This window comes from Taudactylus pleione, unplaced genomic scaffold, assembly GCF_031769625.1.
Source record: "Taudactylus pleione unplaced genomic scaffold, aTauple2 ptg000093l, whole genome shotgun sequence".
NCBI lineage: Eukaryota > Metazoa > Chordata > Amphibia > Anura > Myobatrachidae > Taudactylus > Taudactylus pleione.
This window is the reverse complement of record NW_028284495.1, coordinates 37,760,134-37,773,403: the sequence shown is the minus strand read 5'-3', so window position 1 is coordinate 37,773,403 and position 13,270 is coordinate 37,760,134. Positions and strand designations below refer to the sequence as shown.

Sequence of the window (13,270 nt, the reverse complement as noted above, 5' to 3'; positions counted from 1 at the left end):
TCAATTCACTTCACTAACACCCCAAATACGTCTTTATATAATCAAATGCCCACTATGACCCAGCTACTACAAGCACAAAGAAAGGAACCATAAAGCTACACAGCCCAATATTCGTATTGTCATTGAAAAAGCCACAGTGGGGAAAAACAGCATACATAAACTAAGGCCATACAAGCAGACAGAATAAATGCAGACATGAAAACAATGAGTTGGGAGCGTCTACAATCTCATTAGCGAAGCACAATAAACTACTTCAACATTCAAGTAGGTTTACTCCTCTATGATCATGTTAAAGATTTTGTGCTGCAACGATTGTGCTGTGAATTCATTTTGCCCTCTCTAAATATATTAAAAGTTATTGTTTTCTCAGGACAGTGTCATACAGAAGTTTTCTTTTGGTAACATATTGAAATATATTTGCTTTTTTCAATCTAATAGCTAGGAAAAATAAATCAGATAAAAAAAATGATACATACTGTAGATAAACACATATGTGTACATACATGCAAACAAGAACTAAGACCGTTTGTTGAAATGTCACTGGGATTTCCTGTGTCAATGCAAAAGTATTCCAGTACTAATCTATAAACTGCAGTTTCATTTGGTTCTTGGCATAACAGATTGTCCTCACACACAAATATAAATGGTGTTTGATGGCATGGCTCCCACATGCTAAGAGTTTTGTAAATCTTAATCAAAAGCAATCAAACAGAATGGCAAAACTATAACACGAATGAATACCTTGCCGATCTACAACTATGTGTACTCTAACAAAAGTTGCATTCTATAAACACTTTAAACCCAGTGACAACACTTCTAATATCTGAAAACCATTAGAGCAGAAACGATTATAGCAAATGCAAAGAGGCTGCTCACTTATGGACAACTCTACAGATTACAATACCCCCTGCTGGATAACTAGACAGGAATATATGGGGTCATTTCTAATGTCTGAATGTATCCTTGCTTATTTGGGCATACAGAAGAATGCAAGTTTCTATATATTACCTGGTCTTTACAATGGTGTTTATTATACAGGAGCATAACGTGACAAATTAAAGATGTAAATGCCTCTGAGGGTACTAGACCAACATGACTTTACCTGACACCCTGTAGATGCCTTCACATTTCATGCCATGCAGCTCAATGAAATCAATGCATTCCCGAAACACTGCCGGCAGCCGGATCCCATCACACATCATGGTTCTTTCCACAGCGTCAGCCAATGGGATGCCAAACACTGGCCTGAGCCTGGGTATATCTACAGGGGGCAGCTCCGGCTCTGGCGTGGGTTTCTTTTTTTTCTTCTTCTCTTTCCATTGCTTCACTACATCTGCAGCAGTCAGATCCTTGGACTTCTTCTCTTTGTGCTTGTCGTCCTTGTGCTTCTCTTCCTTAGGTTTCTCCTTTATTTTAAAATCTTTCTCCTTCTTCTTAGAAAAACTAGGCTTCTTAAACACATGGATTCCCTTGGACCTCTTCAGTTTGGACGGGCTCTCTGCTTCATCCCCGGAACTGTCCTCCTGGAAGGCAGCATAACCTTCCGCTGGGAATTTAAAAAAAAAAGTAAAAAAAAGTTAGCTTAGTACTTCATTAGTCAAAAACTAGGGCATCTAAAGGAAAGTACAATAAAGCTGGAAAAAGATGTGTTTATCTCAGACATTACCGATTGCTTAGCTTCTACATTATATCATTTATTTGTATAGACTTTAGCGCACTGCTTAAGTGTTATTTTACCTAATTTTAACTAATGAATTAAAAAAAATGGATTGCAGGAACATTCTTAAGCCTTATCGTTGATGTGGGCAACCAGTGCAAGTGTAACCAAATCCACTTATCTTTCTTTTAATGATCTATAACCTCCAAATCACAGATATTTTTCTTTTAATCAAAAAGTTTTGTATATTTTATTATACTTGAACTCCGCTATTTGCAAAATCAAGCCATGCAGCATATTTAGATGCCTCTCACTACCCAAATATCTGTCACATACTGTATAGAAGCTTTACTTTATGCATATATCCTGGAGAGTCTAAACCAATCTACAGGAGAGAGAGAGTAATTCATGGATCGCCTTGATGGTGATAGAGCTATTTTATAGAACCACCTCGAGCCACAGCAGTCAGTCTTCAAATTAGAATAAATCCAAAATGGCTTCCGGCCAGAAAGTGAATGAATTGAAAAAAAGTTTGTGCTTCCATAACACTCTGGTTTATTCTAGACTAGATGCAGTATTTTATATCACTCACAATTAGCATAAATTAGTATACAAAGAAGTTAGCACTGCTCATGCGTCTGAATCGAGGTTATCAATTTAGATTAGCATATATTAATAATATTAAGCATAATATATTCTCACAAGAGGGCAGTATTATACTGAGTAAAAATAACTTAAACTCCTGGTATACAAAGTGTTAACATTTTATCTAAAGGGTATGCAAGACCTTGGTACACACACACACATATAACTAAATGTAGCTATTGCCATGAAGACACAATAGAGTTTATGTTCCTACTCATAGACCTTATGTTCTAAAAATAACAAGTCTTGCATATTTCTACAACATCCCTTTTCACACTGCAAAGACACCTTTCTTAGCTGACATATTTCTTCTAATATCTTTGCTTGAGTTATTAAAATTGAACACAACCAAAATGGCGAAAGACACGCCAACATGGATTCTGCCTTTATCAATTGTTATGTGATGGCAGGAGAAGAGGGATACATACAGTATCTGATAGGAGGGACTTTCCTCTCTGCTCATTATATCATATGTGACCAGGGTCGGTTCCATAATTACGCATGATACGCAGCTGAGCATGGGGCAGGCTGCGGGGGAGCAGACTGTTACTGTGACACAGCTGCACCGCGCTTGTAATGGGCGGCCCTGCGCTTGTAATGGGCGGCCCCGCGCTTGTAAGGAGAGACGTGATGTCATGTTGCATCGCGCAAACAGAGCTGGGGCTGAATGCCACTGTGGCAGAGACAAGGAGGCACGGCCCGCATTTGGGACGGATCGGCGTCTATGTACCTGCTGCGGGCTGAGGCAGCAGAACCGCTCGCCCGGGCCGTCCAGTTACTTAGTTTAATGGTAAGTCGGTTTTCTCTACCATGTGCAGTTACATACAGTACAGTATAGTCTTCATTCAGGTACCCTGCACTTGTCACAACCGGTGCAGTTCTTCTTTCCTGCCTGAGGTGTCGCTCTCTGCTCTTGTGCATCTAGCACACTGTGGTCTGTATCTCAGTAGTTTGTTGCATCAGCTGAGTGTGCTAGAAGCACCAGAGCAGAGCGATACCGCAGGCAGGAAAGAGGAACTGCATGGGTTGTTACAGGTGCAGGGTGCTATAGTATTTTAGGAACTATACATGGCGGGCATTCATCATTAGTCTTTTAATAACTCAATTTAATGTTTAACCTAAAGTCTAATAATTATAAGATATTTATTATTTTTTTTAACTCCCAAATGTGTGTAGTATAAATATATATATCGCTCTCTAAAACATTTGGCTCGGGTAGGCCCTGTATGCAACTGTTTGCCATGGTAATTGCATGACATTGAGCAAACTGTAAATCATTAATAGCAGCTTAAAACACAACGCAAAGTAAAAAGTAACATTCATCTTTTTAAAAATAAAAGATCCCCAGTGTTTTATGTTAAATAAACACACAATTTACTCTTACAGGGATTGCATATGGCTATTATGTAACAGCCTATTAGAGTCACTGATAAAAAAAATACAAGTTGGCCTCTAATGACCCTTATTAATTACCCGTTTTACACTAACTGAAAAATCCCAGGTTGATGCACGTGAACGCGCATCAACCCAGGATTTTAGTCAGTGTAAACAGATCAAAACGGGTCCAGTGAACCGGGGATCCGAATTGGCTAGCTTGCAGGGTTGAGCACGGGTCGTCCCTGTGTCACCCTGCAATGTAAACGGCGCGACCCAGGTCACATCGCATGTCGCACGATTGGCCGGCTTCAGTGGCGCTTGGAGATGACATCATCTCCAAGCGTCCACTGCCGGGGCGACCAGAATGGAGCAGCGCAGAACACCCGCCCTCCGGACCACTGCGTAGTAAGGTAAGAGTCGCGGAGGGGGAGGGAGGGGGAAGAAGTGCTGCTCACCTGCGCCGGAGAGCCGCATCAGTGCTGACCGGGTCCGGTGTGAACAGTGCTGACCCAGGCATAGCCGCGGTGTAAAAGGGGGTCTGTCCCGGGTCTGATAAGGGTTGGAAATGTGTTCCAAAATCCAGGGTCAGACCCGGGACTTTGGTGTAAAAGCAGTATTAAAATCAAAATGGGAAAACCAAAGGTTTAAAAATATATACTGTGTGCATGCATCAGTAGTTTTAAATGTGCAAATCTTTAATAATGCAGTAATATGAGATTTCCATAATAAAAGAGCAGACTGTAAAGACTGTACACCAGTGTAATATAATGAAAAAAAATAAGTGAACATTTCATTTTGAGGGCACATGACAAATTCAGCCAGAAATGCATTCCCCAAAGTATATCACACTGCATAAAGAAAACATTTTCCAACAAGCTTCCATCGGTTTTATATATATTTTTTTTGTACTACAAAAAAAAAAATTATTATTACAGCAACGCTTCAAAATAGATCACATATAAAATGGAGTATACGCTGAAACACTGTCCAAAAGTATAGAAATGTATCAAGCCTTAGAAACATTTTCCAAAAACAGGCAAAGGGAAACAGATTTTCCAAGATGACATTTTACTATAAATCTTTGTTCTGAAGATTAGAAAAAAAAATCCTCCTACTTCTGCCAGATTTCTTTAGGGATTAATGATGTAAATATGCAACGTGAGACTTTATAAATGTAAATCACTGCAAAAAAGAAGGTATATACTAGTAGGCATATATTATATGCTAAATCATTTATGTGATTAATTGCTCCACAAGTTATGATCACACTTTAAAGTTGATAATGGAATCACTAAGGTTTTGACAGCGTAAAACATCAGTAACATCAACGCAGACTGCGCAGTCACGCAGGTAAGTCAAGTCTGACCCGTCTCAAACAAAGCGGCTCTCCTGACACGCAGATGGCTCTCATGTTGCATAGAGATCACAATGGATAAATTATGCATGCCCATGAAATGGATTTTAAACGGTCCTGACACGCCCAGGTTTACCTAGCCACCCCGTTACCTGCCCCAAATTCTAATTCTAACTACCGGTCACTCACTTTGCGAGTGAATCCTGTGTGTGAGCGTGACCGCATTACATTGCTGCAAGTGTGCGGCATTTGTGCATGCGCAAACAATCGCTCGATCTGCGTAAATATCAGCATTGCGTAAGTCTCGGAATCAGGCCCTAAGATAGTACATAATGTTACATTTATTTTGTAGTTGAGACTTGCAGCATCTCTCTTAACAACACAAAGGAAAAGTAATGAGCCTGTGACCTGAACCAATTTTCAGCCTATGGATTTATTAGCACCCCGTGGCATCACTGTGCCATGAGGGGCATTGTCATGAATACCAGTTCAGTTCACAAGCTGGCTGCTCCCACTGTGTACTGTATATGTCCACTTTAATTCAAAACCAATATTTTCTGGCTGTATGCCACCATATACCAGTGAGTGGACCTAGCTCTGAGATTAGGGGGGATTTAGCAAATCTTTTAAAGTGGAGAAGTTACCCATAACAACCAATCAGCTAGCTGTACTAGATAAATGATCATTAGAATATTATTGATCGATTCCTATTCTTTTTTTAGAGTTTGTTAAATCTCCCCCTTAATTTATACTACAGGAAAAGCAACTGTACTCTCCAGGTGATGTGTGTTTATAGACAGATGTATTAGTGGGACATTGAGGACGGCAAGCACAACAGAAAAGACAGAAGACTCCGCAGTGAGATGAACAGTGTGGCTGTTTCTCTGCATTCATACAGCGTAACACTTAAATCGAAGCAAGGCCACAAAACCATGCATTACAAACTTAATGGTGGTTATTTATCAAACTGGTACAGCGAGATTAGCAGGCCGCCTCTGTGCTACTTTATTTGACAGCTAGGGAAATGTAGAATGTTATTGTTATAGATGTTTAGACATCTGAGTAAAACACTGCACCTAATGCATCTATGCCAGCAATTCTATCATGTCGTGTATTGAGGATCTGTCTGTGGAAGCAGATGGGATAATTACTGACCCAGCAAAATAGAGTAACTTAACTGTCCATGATTAAAGAAATCCACAAAACATGGCCTGTTGGTGGTATTTGAGTACCGCTGGTCTATACCAATATTCTACATTAAAAAAGAAAAACATTGCAAGTACTTAAATCTCATTTGATTTGAGTTTTACACCCCTATTACAGAATACGGTTATTTAGTGACATTTAAAGTGCGATCTACACTGCACAAATGAGTACAGTGTCAGTCAGGGGATGGATAGCTACTTCCAAACATTACAAGGAATGTAGGCAAGCAGTGGTGTTTCCTATAGACTGTAAAACATGTGAGCAGGGCCCTCTTACCTTTACGTCTGTTTTGAAATACCCAGCCTTGCTTTTTTCCAATCATAAAATATGCTGGCACCATTGTACCAAGTAATGAATCAGCCATTTAAATAAGAGTAAGTAGCTTTTAAGCACATACTACACCCCAACTGTACCTGTTACTATAGTGTCAGCTGTAATTCTTGTGTAGTACATGCAGTTCTACAGTTACACAAGTCTCATGAAAACCGCAAGCATTTCCCATAATCTGTAGCCTCATCTGCATTAAAGCAGTAGGAAAAACTATCAAAATACAGGATTGTGTAAAAAGAAATAGGCTAGTAGCAAAATAGGGAGTTTCAGCTGAACACACTAATGGCATTGGGGTTGTCAACTGTGAACGTGGGGAAACATTTTGATAAAAAAATTAAAAAGCGGCCTTCGAAAAAAATGTGAACTAGAGTAAAATGGTGTGTGGCTAGGAGGGCTGCAGGCCAGCTTATCCGGTTTCTCTTTCCCATTACAGTTCACTGTGTGCTCCAGAAAGAAGCCAATAGGTTTATAGCATTAATAAGTAAACAAATATTACATAACAAATTAACATAAGGGACCTCGAGTCTGACATTAATATGTGCAGAGATTATACAGGGAAAAATGACTTTGCAGACTTGCAACTCAAAATACATTTGTAAAAATGCATGTATCTCAGAGACATTCAACTTAAAGTCTAGCATACAGATATCTGTGTCCAGAGCAAAGATACACCAGTCATCACCAGCTTATCTATGGAGTATAAGTGGTTCCAGAGCACAGACATTGCAATCATCATAAATTTTATTTTTCTATTCAAAAGACTTGCTCCACAAACCGATAATGACTGCCATATCTGTGAACATAAAGGCAAATTCTTAAAAAATTATATATAATATATGCCCTAAGATCCATAAACGGAACAAGTCTAAGCCAAAACAGGTGGACAATGACCATTGGTTAAAGTGGATACCAGGAAAAGGCTAGACAGGCTGGTCATATCATAGCAGGGCAACCCTCAGCATGGAATCCCCTTGTCATAGGGACTACTATTAATATGTTCAGCACTAGAGTAGTAGCGAACATAGTTGAAAAGTGCTGCAACTCTTCCCGGTATGTCTGGGTGGTGGGTACTGGGTCTCTAAAAACCTTAATTAAGATGTGTAATAAGTAAATAATACACTGACAATCAAGGGTAAAAAAAAGACTCACTGAATCACCCTCATACTACACTTTATTACAAAATTCTTTCTTGCTGCAGTACAGTGCATACATTGAAATGTCCTCGTTATCTAATTTATTCTAAAATAAAATCTTATTTATTCTATCATTTGTAAGCCAGTGTGAAGTAAAGTAATACAACCAATAAGTACAACACAACTGCCCAGCTCAGAGCTCTGATAAGGACTGATTATATGCACAATATGACATGAGGCACTCAGCCACTCAATTACATTGCCATTTTAGCCACATGTACTTAGCTGAACGATGTTCAGTCATTTAGCATCGAATCTTCAAGCATAGTCACATTGTATATTAGGTTTTATTCCCCACTGGAATACAATGAGACAGAACTAAGAAGATTTCTATTTTACAATAAAATTGACCACAAGGATATTTTGGGTTATTTGCATTTCAATAATAATAATAATAATAATTAAAAAAAAAAAAAAGTCTGTGTCTAAGTGTATTTTACACTATACACGTATAGTGCTCTTTTAGAGATAGAGGTTCCCATACTTTTCTGACATGTTATTCCAACCTTCCCCTTTGGAGATGCCAGCCCAATTCTGGTTCCCACTATGGCCCTCATTCAGAGCCGGACGCTCTGAGCAGAGCGCACGCTCTGAATGAGGGCCGTCCTCCATAATTATGGAGCGTCCTCCTGGACGCTCGTATAGCTGTGGGTCACCACCCACAGCCTATACGAGCGTGCAGATATGATGGTCAAGACCATCGCGACCATCGCCACTGCGAGCCGGAGCCTGCGGTTGAGTTTCTCAACCGCAAGGCCCGGAGTGATTTTGGCTCTATCAGAGCCAAAATCACTCCCACTGACATCACTAGTGATGTCAGTGGGCCGGCTTCTGACGGTAGGCGTTCCCTTGGGAACGCCCCCGTCTGGGAGGCACGCCCCTGGCACGCCCACCAAAGGGGGCGTGCTGTCAATCAACATCGAAAGCACGCCCCCTTTGATCAGACAACGAGCGAAGGAAAGTCCTTCGCTCGTCGCGTCTGGCGCATGCGCACGACGGAGCTCCCGCCGTCGTGCGCATGTGCAGTGCACACCATCGACCCACTTGCGAGCGGACAGCCACTTGCGAGTGGGTCTGAATCAGGCCCTATGACAGGAGAACTTCAGGCTAAAGGTATCCCCATGTTTAGTAAAAAGCCAGTGCAGTCTGCCCAGCCTGGTGTTGGTTACTGATTTTAAGTGGGTAGAGTGTCAATATTTTAATACATTTTTAGAACAATTAAATATATGCAAGGCAACATTATCAACACAAACATGCACCAGACTTATGGGCACAAGCACCTCTAAATAGAACATATCACTGAGGGGCGTGCCCAACTTGTGTCTGTATGCCCTTGCTGTACTCTACTTTACCCATTAGTTAGTAGTACTTCCATGTCAGTTCAACCAGGTGTGTCCACCAGCCATCTGAGATTTTTATGAACATTTTTTTAGTTGAGAGGATGTCAAAAAAACTATTTCTGCCAAATATCCCGACTGTCTGACTGTTGGTTTCCAAAATACTGCTTTATTTTTTTTTCAATTTATTAAACTATTTACTAATCACGGCTTATTTATTCCAGTTAATTTGAAGTATTACGGGTGTTTATTAAGAAATCACCAAGAAATTTGGACCCCTAAGGTAACTTTTCATCCCAAATCCAAACCAAATTACTTTATCTGCCTTACAGAATTAAAAACGCTACATTAAATCAACATTAGATATACCATATTTTTTTTTAGGTGCTTAACAAACGTACACATTACTATCACCAAAAAATTCAGCATGGTACTCTATTTCATAGTGGAGAAAAAAAAAATAATGAAGTTGACGTTCGACTACGGTTGTACCGCATACATAATTCACACAAGAAACCATGATATTTGAAAACTTAAACATAACTGAAGTTGAGTCAACAATCAATCTCTTGGATGGTTTCAATTTCTTTCTTTTAGCGCATGCCCCCCGATGCCTTCTTTTTACCCCATGGAATTTCACTGGTGTACAACCAAGCTTTGTAAGTCTTTCATTCAGCTCATCTGTTTCTGCAGGTTCAGTGATTAAACAACATTTGTTGGCATATCTACGTCTGTCTGTTCTTTACAGTGCAACAGTTGATTTCTGCATTTTGGGCAGAGTTCCTGTTAAGGCTTAATAACAGCATGAAGTTGACATTCACCATGTTCTTTGGCCCACTTCAGTGACACAACTCATAAGCTTTTTCTGGCTATTTATTGTGAGACAAGACAGGATTACAGCATGTTTTCTGAAATTCTTCATAGTTTAACGACAGTAACTTTTCATGATGGTAGCAGACACATTCCAGAATCACTGATTACTGCATTTGAAACTTCAGTTGTCAGAATCATAAATTCTTTTTCTTCCTCTGTAAAGTGGTCCCAGTTATGTAATCCAGTGTTTTTGAGTAGATAGTAATATGGCAGTCAGTATTTAAAAAGAAAAAAAAAAAAAAAAAAAGACTACCAAATGTGTACCTTGGAGGAGCAGCTGCCATGACTGATTGTCTATTTGTCTCCCACTCGCTTTCTCTGGAAATTTTCAGTTTTGGTTTGGAAAGGCAATCCTCTTCCCATCAGTTTCTGTATAAGATAGTTATCCCATTTCCTCAGTTTTGTTCACTTTTTTTGGTATGGTTTTTGACAGCATGGTTTCTTGTGTAGATTATGTATGAGGTACAATAGTAAACAAACGTCAACTTAATTATTTTTTTTTCTCCACTAGGAAACAGAGTACCATGCTGATTTTTTGTAATGTATACCTTTCTTAAGCACCTAAAAAAATTTGTATATCTAATGTTGATTTAACCTAGCTTTTTTAATTATGTTCCAAAAGCTTGCAATTTTGTAGTAAAAAGAAAAGTAAGGCATATAAAAGTAGTTTGGTTTGGATTTTTGTATTCGGGAGGAAGTTACCTTAAGGGTCCAAATTTTGTGGCGATTCGTTAATAAACACCCGTGTTATTTCAAATAAACTGGAATAATTGATATTTCGGAAAGTAACGGTCAAACAGACGAAATATGTGGCAGAAATGGGTTTTTTTTATACATCCGCTCTTAACTAAAAAAAAAATTCTTAAAAATCTGGAGATGGGTGATCTCATGTGGAATGACCCCTGATTTCTATATATATATATAAGCAAGTTTAGCACAGTGCTGCAAACAGTATTTGTGCATTACGCAAATGGCTTTAAATAAACTCTACATGAGGTCAATGTGAAGACTGTACAGTGATAATACAATGACAACATCCTTAATGGGCAACGTGTCTACAGAGACCTTCCATTGCAAGATGTGCAAATGGTGGTTTCTGTAGGTCTATGTTCAGTCAGAAACAAGTATTTACATTTTCATAAAACAACATACTAGAAGTAATGGGACATGTGGGACAACATGCTGCTATATTTCACATGGAATTGAAGCATGAATTTAGTAGAACTTTCTATAAGGAAATTATTCCTATGGTATTTTAGTCTTAGTGGTCATTAAATAGCAAACGTACATTTTGCCAAATAAAATCTCAACTACATAATCATGTCATGTATAAAATTAGAATATAAATAAATATTCAATATTTCTAGCATCCTGAGACACTATGGTATTTGATAATAGGGTAATAAGTATCCAATGAGCATTTACCTGGTTACTATTCCCATTTCTAAAATACTAATTATTTCTGTCTCCTATACACTTACTGTTCTACTGGTGGCCACAATGTTTATAGAAATTTAGGACTCACTTCTTTTCTCTTTTTTCTTAAACTTTCCTTTCTTCTTTCCATGGTCTTTCTCATCATCAGATACTATATCAGGAGGCTCATGAAGGATGTCGTGAGGTGGCGAGGGCTCTCCAGTGCGGTACAGTCCAGGGAACTTAGTAGGGCTGATTTCTTCAGAGCTAGGTGTACGAGTCAGTCCCCCGCCATGCTCAGCCCTGCGATGCTCGCTGGGACTACTGGTGGGAGGGAGGAAGCACTCAGTCATTCTGCTGATGGCAACCTACTGTAGGACCTGAGCCCAGGTCTCTGTTACCTGTCCATGGTACCTAGGAAAAACACAAAGAGTAACATCACTGCAATATATTGTTGTGGAAAAAAATTATTTAAATCACTAAAAATTCCAATAGTCTGAGGTTTTTAGTTGTTGCTGTAAATATTAAAAAAAAAAATGTATATAGGTTTTAATCCACATTGGTAGACATGTTTGGAAATGGTACACAGGTCACTGGATAAAAGAGCTTTTGTAACCCATAGCAAACATTAAGTGTCATTTCTATAGTACACTTTAAATTATAAAGAGTGAGGCTGGGTACACACTAGACAACCTGGCAATCTTGCAGATGGCCTGGACAATTTACCTTCGCCCAGGAGCATGAAAGAGTGCCGGTACACACTAGAAGAGATAATGAACGATGAGACGATCACTTGTTCCATCCTTCATTACACTACACAACCCAGTTCGTGATGTTATGTGATCGGCCGTGCTGCACGGCCAATCACACGTTATCACACGCGACCCGCGGGAGCAAGCAATTGTGCATACACACTGTACGATATTCCTCAAAATGACAAATCATCCAATTTATCGTGTAGTGTGTACCCAGCCTAATTGGTTGCTAGGAAGAGTGGCAGCTTTCAGACATTGAAAAAAACTAAACTGGAAGGTCTTTCAGAAACAAAGCACTCAAATATAAAATGTCAAATATTAGGAGACAGGTGACTGCAATGTTCTGGTAACATAACATGAATGCCAAGAACATCTGTATCTCAAACCACAGGGGCAAATTCAATTAAGTACAAGAAAGGACAGCTGAGCACATATTAGGTTATTGCAGGAGGAAAGCCCCAAATGTGTTATGTTTGTACCGCTATCGCCTGTGACAAAAAAACAAGCAAAGTTTTAGGTTAATGGGTAGGAATACACTTTAACCATTATAAACAGAGCAAACAGAATACAAAACAAATACTGGGTAATGCATTAAAGATAAAGGCACTGTGTATAGAGGCACTGGGGTATTCTTACATGGATATTCAACATAAGGGTCTTAAAACAGAATTATAGTTGCATTGTAATATGTCCAATCTGACTGGAGATGCTATTTGATAACAGGATACAAAATAAAACTAATGTGATGAAGCCAAAAATCTATAGCTGAACAAATTTAGATCCACCTGAGCTCTCCAGGATTAATCAGCTGAGGTACAGCAATACCCACCAATTCTCATCAATTACCTGTAAATCCCACCCCTATGGGTTATCAATGCAATTATTTTGATACCTACCCCCGATGATGTCGAAACGTGTTGGGTTTACCAGCTACGGGTCAATTGTCCAGTTGTGTGAAGATTCCCTCCCTATTTGAGCTCACACCTGTCTAAAGGTGAGGGTGGGTCTCAAATATAACATCTTGTCTACACTGGCCGTGGCTCACTGATTTATTGGATCTGTGTAATTTTTACTTTGTTCATGAGAACTAGAACTTTTGAATACTGAACCTGTTTTTATGAGTAATA

At 39.2% G+C, this 13,270-nt stretch overlaps 1 protein-coding gene across 2 annotated transcripts in view; it reads right to left on the bottom strand.

Annotated features, from left to right (window-relative positions):
• The window catches only part of RALBP1 (ralA binding protein 1), a 65,399-nt gene that overhangs the window by 28,107 nt on the left and 24,022 nt on the right, over nucleotides 1-13,270 (bottom strand). For both annotated transcript variants that reach the window (XM_088469692.1, XM_088469693.1), the window contains exons 2-3: nucleotides 11,498-11,802; nucleotides 1,103-1,546 (exon numbers count right to left, since the gene is read on the bottom strand). In XM_088469692.1, the coding sequence (XP_088325818.1) occupies nucleotides 1,103-1,546; nucleotides 11,498-11,741 (688 nt within the window). In that variant the 5' untranslated portion in view covers nucleotides 11,742-11,802. The remainder of the gene's footprint in view (nucleotides 1-1,102; nucleotides 1,547-11,497; nucleotides 11,803-13,270) is intronic.